This window comes from Melanostigma gelatinosum, assembly GCF_949748355.1.
Source record: "Melanostigma gelatinosum genome assembly, chromosome: 3".
Taxonomy (NCBI): Eukaryota; Metazoa; Chordata; class Actinopteri; order Perciformes; family Zoarcidae; genus Melanostigma; species Melanostigma gelatinosum.
In genome coordinates, this window is record NC_136636.1 from 1,081,473 (window position 1) to 1,091,472 (window position 10,000).

General features: G+C 46.7%; 1 protein-coding gene across 1 annotated transcript in view; it reads right to left on the bottom strand.

Annotated features, from left to right (window-relative positions):
- Window positions 1–667: 667 nt before the first annotated feature.
- Window positions 668–10,000, bottom strand: part of LOC306775296 (semaphorin-3D) — a gene marked incomplete at its 3' end in the record, with an annotated part of 45,972 nt that continues 36,639 nt past the window's right edge. The window contains exons 17-18 of the mRNA XM_079265623.1: window positions 1,333–1,484; window positions 668–1,141 (exon numbers count right to left, since the gene is read on the bottom strand). Of these exons, the coding sequence (XP_079121749.1) occupies window positions 668–1,141; window positions 1,333–1,484 (626 nt within the window). The remainder of the gene's footprint in view (window positions 1,142–1,332; window positions 1,485–10,000) is intronic.

A 10,000-nucleotide genomic window follows, 5' to 3' on the forward strand; every position in this document is an offset into this window, starting at 1 on the left:
AGAACTAGACTAGACTAGAATAGACTAGAACTAGAATATAACTAGACTAGACTAGAATATAACTAGACTAGAACTAGAATAGAACTAGACTAGAACTACAATATAACTAGACTAGACCAGGCCTAGACTAGAACTAGACTAGAACAGGACTATACTAGAACTAGATTAGACCTAGACTAGACCTAGAATAGAACTAGACCAGAACTAGCCTAGCCTAGTACTGGAACTAGAACTAGCCTAGAATAGAACTAGACTAGAACTAGACCAGAACTAGACTAGCCTAGAACTAGACCAGAACTAGACTAGAACTAGACCAGACTAGAATAGAACTAGACTAGCCTAGAACTACACCAGACTAGAACTAGACCAGACTAGAACTAGACTAGCCTAGACCTAGAACTAGACCAGACTAGAACTAGACAAGCCTAGAACTAGACTAGCCTAGAACTAGACTAGCCTAGAACTAGAATAGAACTAGACCAGACTAGAACTACACTAGCCTAGACCTAGAACTAGACCAGACTAGAACTAGACAAGCCTAGAACTAGACTAGCCTCGAACTAGAATAGAATAGAACTAGACCAGACTAGAACTAGACTAGAATAGATCTAGACCAGACTAGAACTAGACTAGCCTAGTACTAGCCTAGAACTAGACCAGACTAGAACTAGAGCGGCGTGTCCGGAGGGTTGTTCCTCCTCACCCGAGCTTTCCTGCTCTCCTGTTTCAGCTTCAGAGTGCGCAGCTTCTGCTGCCGGCGTTTCTCGCGGTACCACAGCTGCTCGCAGTACTCGTCCACGCTCAGACTGTTGGTCCCCACCAGGTGCAGGTCTTTGTAACTCTTCAGAGGAAGCTGCCGGGGCAGCAAGGAGTTCCCGTGCCCCCCCGCCCCCGACTGGCCGAGGAACCCGGCCGGACCGGTCCTCCCGAGGACCGGAGGGGCCACCGGCTGGCTGGGGTTGAGGTTCTGCAGGTGGAGGCTGTGGTTGGGGATGATGTGGACTCGGTACCGGGCCAGGACCTGGCTGTAGGAGTGCTCGTGGCCGGCGCAGGTGTAGAGGCCCGAGTCGGCCAGCTCCAGGCGTTGAACCAGCAACCCCCGCTTCATGTGGAGGGAGCGGCCGTCGTCGCCGTGACGGAGCTGACAGAGAGACAGGCGACAGACAGACAGCTGGTTTACTGACTGTGTAGAGGGGCCCGGGGCCCCTGGACCACAGCCGCAGTCTGTTGCTCTACTTATAACTACTTTCGTTGAATTATTTGAGATGTTTGTGCTTCTTTAGATTCGATTTTTGAGCTTTTTTCTTTGATATAAAGAGACGTGCGACTCACCCGTCGGCCGTCCTGCGTCTCGCTGAGCGTCCGGCTCTCCGAGCGCTGCACCGTCCAGCGGAGCTCGGCCAGCGGGGAGCGAGGAACGCACTCCAGGAAGGTGGAGTTCCCCTCCACGCCGAACACCGACTTCACCGCCACGGAGTCCGGCGCTGACGCAGCAGAAAAACAGAAACATATATATTATATATTACATATTATATATTATATATTACATAATATATATTATATGTTATATAATATATATTATATATTACATATTATATATTACATATTATATATTACATATTATATATTATATAATATATATTATATGTTACATATTATATATTACATATTATATATTACATAATATATATTATATGTTATATAATATATATTATATATTACATATTATATATTACATATTATATATTACATATTATATATTATATAATATATATTATATGTTACATATTATATATTACATATTATATATTACATAATATATATTATATGTTATATAATATATATTATATATTACATATTATATATTACATATTATATGTTACATATTATATATTACATATTATATATTATAAGTTACATATTATATATTACATATTATATATTATAAATTACATATTATATATTACATAATATATATTATATGTTATATAATACATATTATATATTGCATATTATATATTACATATTATATATTACATATTATATATTATATAATATATACTCTATGTTATATATTATATATTATATGTTATATATTATATATTATATATTATATATTATATATTGTATATTATATAATATATATTATATGTTATATATTATATATATACAGTATCAACAATTCGTTTTGCTACTTTAACAGGCAGAGAAACTAAAAACGAGCAGATCAGGAACAGGAAAACATAATTATATTGTTTCCTAATAATAATTGTGGCGTTTTTTAAAAATAAGGCTGAAAATAAGAAGATGGGTTTGGTTCCCTCACTCAGAAGCTCGCAGTCTTCTCGTATGTGACGTCTAGCAGGGGTTTGATCTCAGCGTGACGCTAACACCACTGTCACTGAATAAGAAGTGAAATCCTCCAAAGATGTGAACAAGAAGGCGGGAAGCTGTTTGTCACCAGAGGAGAACATTTAAAATGTTACTGTCACGAGAGAAATCAGAGAAGATTTAAATAATCCTCGTGAATTCTTGAGATATAACCATTTTTAAAAGTTAAAAAAGATTTTAATTATGTCTGCAGAGCGGATCAAAGGGAAGAAAAACAGACATTTGCATCATACAGCACAACAGCATCGTGTGTTTTTAGGATATTGAGGGTTTGTGGAGACAGTAATGTGAAATCATCTGAAAGAGGAACGGATTAGAAGAATATTGAGTTTATCTCCAATTCTTTTGATGCTTAACAGGCGGAGAAACAACCAAGAACAGGAAGACTTTCTGACACTTATTAGAAACGTTTATTAGAAACGTTTATCTGATCCTTCTGTTTATTGTAATAAATCATCACTGTTCATGTGTGAAGCAGAGAAAGCTGCAGTGACTCAGTACGGCCTCTAGAGAGCGCCACACGTCTGCAGAACAGAACCAGCATCACAGGTTCTACTGTGTATTCAGGCAGTACTGTAGTATTATTATACTGTGTATTCAGGCAGTACTGTAGTATTATTATACTGTGTATTCAGTCAGTGCTGTAGTATTATTATACTGTGTATTCAGGCAGTACTGTAGTATTATTATACTGTATATTCAGTCAGTGCTGTAGTATTATTATACTGTGTATTCAGGCAGTACTGCAGTATTATTATACTGTGTATTCAGGCAGTACTGTAGTATTATTATACTGTGTATTCAGGCAGTACTGTAGTATTATTATACTGTATATTCAGGCAGTACTGTAGTATTATTATACTGTGTATTCAGGCAGTACTGTAGTATTATTATACTGTGTATTCAGGCAGTACTGTAGTATTATTATACTGTGTATTCAGGCAGTACTGTAGTATTATTATACTGTGTATTCAGGCAGTACTGTAGTATTATTATACTGTGTATTCAGGCAGTACTGTAGTATTATTATACTGTGTATTCAGGCAGTACTGTAGTATTATTATACTGTGTATTCAGGCAGTGCTGTAGTATTATTATACTGTGTATTCAGGCAGTACTGTAGTATTATTATACTGTGTATTCAGTCAGTACTGTAGTATTATTATACTGTGTATTCAGGCAGTACTGTAGTATTATTATACTGTGTATTCAGGCAGTACTGTAGTATTATTATACTGTGTATTCAGGCAGTACTGTAGTATTATTATACTGTGTATTCAGGCAGTACTGTAGTATTATTATACTGTGTATTCAGGCAGTACTGTAGTATTATTATACTGTGTATTCAGGCAGTACTGTAGTATTATTATACTGTGTATTCAGGCAGTACTGTAGTATTATTATACTGTGTATTCAGTCAGTGCTGTAGTATTATTATACTGTGTATTCAGGCAGTACTGTAGTATTATTATACTGTGTATTCAGGCAGTGCTGTAGTATTATTATACTGTGTATTCAGGCAGTACTGTAGTATTATTATACTGTGTATTCAGTCAGTGCTGTAGTATTATTATACTGTGTATTCAGGCAGTACTGTAGTATTATTATACTGTGTATTCAGGCAGTACTGTAGTATTATTATACTGTGTATTCAGTCAGTGCTGTAGTATTATTATACTGTGTATTCAGGCAGTACTGTAGTATTATTATACTGTATATTCAGGCAGTACTGTAGTATTATTATACTGTGTATTCAGGCAGTACTGTAGTATTATTATACTGTATATTCAGGCAGTACTGTAGTATTATTATACTGTGTATTCAGGCAGTACTGTAGTATTATTATACTGTGTATTCAGTCAGTGCTGTAGTTCTATTTCATCCTTACTGACCGCCAGAGGCAGTGCTTAACACTGGATGTATCCCGTCTCGCGCATGCGCAGGTCGAATATTTATATCAACAAAGTCACGTGTGACCTCGGATGACCACCGTCATCTATAAGTTCCGGTGTCATCCTGAGCTCAGTCCTTTTTTTCTTCTCGCGTCGCAGGTTAGCTACCATGGTAGCTTAAACAAGGATGTGTCTACGATCAAGACATATTAGAGCTCGTCGCTGTAGCCTTGTGACTACCGGTCGGAGTTGCGGTTCTCTCGCCCTCCAAAGGCTGCGACGAGCTGTCCCTCTTCGGAGGGAACGGTGTGTTCGCCGTTCGGACATCGAGCCCCGGACTGGTGGCCGCCCCTATCATCGGTCGTCACCAGTCTGATAAGGGTCAGCTAAGTCGTGATGACAGCAATCGGTAAGATCGATTAACATTGTTTTCTATAACAGTTGTTTGTTCCACGGTTGGCAGAGCGCTTCCGCTCTAGTAATCGAGTGGCGCGCTAACGAGAGCGTAGAATTACGCTGTCGGCCCGCCCTTCACAGTGTTACGGCTATCACAGTTAGCAGAGTGTTCCTGCTCAGGCAAACTTTGTGAGACACTAGTCCGCATTGGCGTTGTGTACATGGAGATTTAATCTTTACATCTGACGTAATTCGCAGTTAGCAGTGTCTTCACTCAGGCTAACTTGGATGCTAGCTGGCTAGCTAAACAAAGCTGATACTGGGGCTGTAGCCATCAACTTTGTATCCTTACAGCTGTCACAGTTAACAGAGCGTCCTCGCTCAGGTTAACTCAGTGGGAAACTAGCTAAAACAAAAGCTGATACTGGGACTGCGTCCATCAACTTTGTGTCCTTACGGCTGTCACAGTTAACAGAGCTGTCACAGTTAACAGAGCGTCCTCGCTCAGGTTAACTCAGTGGGAAACTAGCTAAACAGAGCTGATACTGGGACTGCGTCCATCAACTTTGTATCCTTACGGCTGTCACAGTTAACAGAGCGTCCTCGCTCAGGTTAACTCAGTGGGAAACTAGCTAAACAAAAGCTGAGACTGGGACTGCGTCCAGCAACTTTGTATCCTTACGGCTGTCACAGTTAACAGAGCGTCCTCGCTCAGGTTAACTCAGTGGGAAACTAGATAAACAAAGCTGATACTGGGGCTGTAGCCATCAACTTTGTATCCTTACAGCTGTCACAGTTAACAGAGCGTCCTCGCTCAGGTTAACTCAGTGGGAAACTAGCTAAACAAAAGCTGAGACTGGGACTGCGTCCAGCAACTTTGTATCCTTACGGCTGTCACAGTTAACAGAGCGTCCTCGCTCAGGTTAACTCAGTGGGAAACTAGATAAACAAAGCTAGTACTGGGGCTGTGGCCATCAACTTTGTAGCATTACAACGATCACAGTTAGCGGAATGTGCTCGCTCAGGCTAACTCGGTGAATGCTAGTTGTACTAAATCAGCATTGAGGTTGTGCCCATGGATGGTTTTGACGCATTACGGCTGTCGAGTTCGCTCCGGCTAACTAGAAGCTAATACTCGGTGTGTCCATTGATTGTTGTAAACATTATGGACATATCGGTAGCGGATATCAGTTAGCAGAGTGCCCTCGCTCAGGCTAACTGGTAGCACACCAAGAGTTACAGCGCCTGTCCAAGTGGAGAGTGTCCTCGCACTGTAGGGACTGTGGGTTTTTTTGTCCGTTTTCACAGTAGCAGAGTGCTCTCGCTCAAGCTAACTGGTGGGACACCAATATCTGCAGCAGCTGTCTTAGTGAAGAGTGTCCTCGCTCCCCTCTCACTGTAAGGACTGTGTTCTTTTTGTCCGTTTTTCACAGTAGCAGAGTGCTCTCGCTCAAGCTAACTGGGGGGACACCAATATCGGCAGCAACTAGTTTAGTGAAGAGTGTCCTCGCCCCTCTCACTATAAGGACTTTGCCTGACCTGTTTCCACAGTGGCAGAGTGCTCTCGCTCAAGCTAACTGGTGGGACACCAATATCGGCAGCAACTATCTTAGTGAAGAGTGTCCTCGCTCCCCTCTCACTGTACGGACTGTGGTCTGTTTTGTCCGTTTTTACGGTAACAGAGTGCTCTCGCTCAAGCTAACTGGGGGGACACTAATATCTGCAGCAACTATCTTAGTGAAGAGAGTGGGCTTAGAGAGTGTCCTCGCCCCTCTCACTATAAGGACTTTGCCTGACCTGTTTCCGCAGTTGCAGAGTGCTCTCGCTCAGGCTAACTGGTGGGTCACCAATATCCGCAGCGGCTGGCTAAGGGAAGAGTGTCCGAAGGATCACTCGCCACTGACTGCCCCCTGCCTGTTCTCTCAACCTTCAGCAGAGCGCTCTCGCTCGGACTGATTGGGAATTCCGCATAAACTAGTGGGACAAGGGTTCCACCAGAATCGCGGCCATGTTCAACTCTCCCGGCTGTAGGACCTGTATAGCTCCTCTTCAGCCGGAGGACGGCCCTGACCTCTTGCCCTAGCAGGGAGAACCCAGGCAGGACCTGCGGCATCACGCCTTGAGCAGTAAGGTCTGCTAGGCTGGCCGAAGTGGAACACCTGATGCGGGAGGTCTACCTCCCCCTGTCAGGGCAGCTGAATCCAGACCAACCTACCCTGGTCATTGGTATGGCGCTTGCACGCCGGGCATACACAGCAGCTGGAGCATCCACCTGTGAGTGCCTTCTTCAGGCACCTTCCCGCCCTCACCACCTTTTCTGTTCCTCCCTCCGAGGAATATCTGAGGGAGTTGCGTGCATGGTGGAGACACCAGGGCTCTCTCCCGCCTTACATCAGACCATGCAGGAGGTGGCAAATCTGGCCTTGCACGTATGCCAGCCAGTTCGACGACTATGGCGTCCATCAGTTTCCCCTGAGGAGACTCTGAGGCCCGATGCCAGGTGCCCTCGACCCAATGTCGGGTCAAAGATGACCTGCTATCCAGGGCTTAGGACACAGCAGCGCTGTGCACCGTATCGACAACTCCCTCTCCCACCTCATGCTTTCCCTCGCAGATTCTCTGCAGCGGGCTACTTCAACGCTTCTGCTCAGTGATGCTTCATTGCAGGCGTTTGCGCTCATATCGAGGGAACGTGGATGGATGATGTCCACCCTGGTTCAGACTCGCCGCCAGGTTTGGCTGGCGCAGTCACCCCTATCTGAGACATGTAGGAGGACCCTCCATACTGTCCCAGTGGAGCCTGGTGAGCTGTTCGAGTCAGCTGCTGTACAGGCGCTTCAGCGGACTGTTAGAGCTAGCCAGACCTGGCAGCAGTTCTCTGGTCTTTGCAGGGACATGCCTGCACCCCCAGACCTAGGGGTCCCATTTTTGGCCCACAAGGCCGTTTCTCAGCCTCCAGCTTACCCTAGTAGCGCAACAGGCCTCGGCGTCCTGCTGAGAGGCCGGACCGCTACCTATACAACCCTACTTACGTCCCCGTCCCCCCCGGCAGGGGTGCCAGGAGATGTCTCCAGGCCGGCTGTCAGGGTTCTTTCTCCCATCAGCGGATTTCCAAGGGAGAGTGGTGCACGTCTATCGACGCCTGTTCCCATGGTGCGTCACCACAACTTTCAGTCCTGGGTGCTTCCATTCGGACTCTCCCATCTCCCCATGGGTGTCCACAGTGTGTTACTGCTGTCCTTTCCCCCTGCAATCGCAGGGCGTGAACATACTGCCGTACTTAGACGACTGGCTGACCTAGGCGCCGTCCCGGCTTCAGGCGCCACAGGACACGGCTCACCTTCTCTCACGTGGCCCGGTAGGCCTCAAGGTGAACATGGAGAGGAGCTACCTGAGCCCTTCTCAGAGCATAACCTTCATTAGTGTGGCCCTATGAGGGCCTGTCTGTCGCCCCAGTGCGGATGGCTGAACAGCCTTCACTTGGATGCCAAGTGGCACAGATACAGGGCAATAATATTATCGAAACAGTGTCTATTCATCTATTCACTATCCCCATGGAGGGAGTGCATATCTGGCGAACAGTGTCCCAGGAACCGAGCCCCAGGGGCTCGGTTCCATTCCACCAGGAGATTGTCACAACAGTTACCTGCCTCTCAAGGCGGGTGCAGGGTGACAGAACGGGACAGCCTGGGGGCAGTTGTCTGCTGAAAGACCGCAGGTCCAGGTTCTAGAGCTAGCGCTCGAGCACTTCCTTCCATGTTGAAGGGAAAGCATGTGCTTGTCCGGACAGCACCTCTGCTGTGATTTCCCATGAACTATCGATGGGGCACCAGATCTGCAGAAGTTGCTACGGGGATCACCGTGGCCTTCTGACTTGGGAGGCCCCTCGCCTGACCAGCCTGTGGGCAATGTACCCACCAGGAGAATGGAACAAGGTTGTGGTTTCCTGTTCCGTTACAAGCCTCCACCGGGAGAGTGGCGGCTGCAGCCAGACGTGTCGACCCACTGCCCCCACTGGGTCTCCCTGACGGAGGACCAGCCCTCTGGGTCAAGATGCCCTGGCTCACACGTGGCCAGAGGATCTTCTTTATGCCTTTCCACCATTCCCTCTGCTTTTGCTGTAAGCTTGTCAGAGTTCTTCCCCGACAGGAGGGATCTCCTGTCGCAACTAGAGGGTCGGATTTGGCATTCCAATCCCTGCCGCCTTCAATTAGGGGTCACGGGAGGGCCCGACCGGATGCTGAGTGGCTGCATAGAACCAGTCTGACGGACTATTCTGAATGCCAGTGCGCGGTCTCCCTGCCTGCAGTACAAGAAACAGGTGGAAGCTGTTCTCCGACTAGTGTGCGGCTCAGAACAAGGTCCCAGTACAGCGCCCGTGCCTGCTGTACTGAGTTTCTACAGTCTCTCCTGGATAAGGGCCGGTCTCCCCTGCATGGGACCTACCCTTGGTACTGGACAGCTTATGCTTGTCCTTTTGAACCCCTGGCACAGGCGGAGCCTAGATGGCTATCAGCAAGACGGTTTTCTCCTTGCTGTCAATTCAGCTCAATGTGGGGGCGAGCTGCATGCCCTATCAGTGGAAGAATCATGTCTGAGGTGGAACTCAGATGGCTTGGGTGTCACTTTCTGGCCTAAGGCAGTGTTTCTCCCAAGGGGGTGGATACGGTCACATATAAACCGGCCTATCCAGCTGGCAAAGTTGACCCCCCCCCCCTCCCCCATCGGGAGAGGAGAGGTCAAGGCTGCTGTGCCCAGTGTGGGCCCTCAGAGCTTATATGGCAGCCACCGCCTGCATAGTCAGTTATGGTGAGCCTAAGAAGGGCTGTGCTCCTTTTTAAGGGAAAAGGGAAAAACGGCACCTGTCCCACTGGATAGTGGAGGCCATTGCCGATACATACAAGGCGAGCGGCTGCGCTCGGCCATCCGGGGTGAAGGGTCACTACCAAGAGTGTCTCCACACCGAGGGCAAGCCTGAGTGGTGTGCCTGTGGGGGATACATGTGCGGCGGCCTCATGGGCATCGCCGAGCACATTCACCAAACACTACAGAGTTAACGTTGCCGGCCCTCACCCACTGGGGAGGGTTCTTGGCCAATTTTCTCTGCCGGAGCTATAAGGGGTAGTTACTGTGCTTCCTCGTGACTCTTTTGGTATAAGTCATCCAGTGTTAAGCACTGCCTCTGGCGGTCAGTAAGGATGAAATAGAACGAAAGTTACGGACGTAACTACGGTTCTATGAATCCTGGATGACCGCCAGAGTTCTTGGTCACTCGGAATCCCGTGAACTCGCGAGAAGATTCCATAGGACTGAGCTCAGGA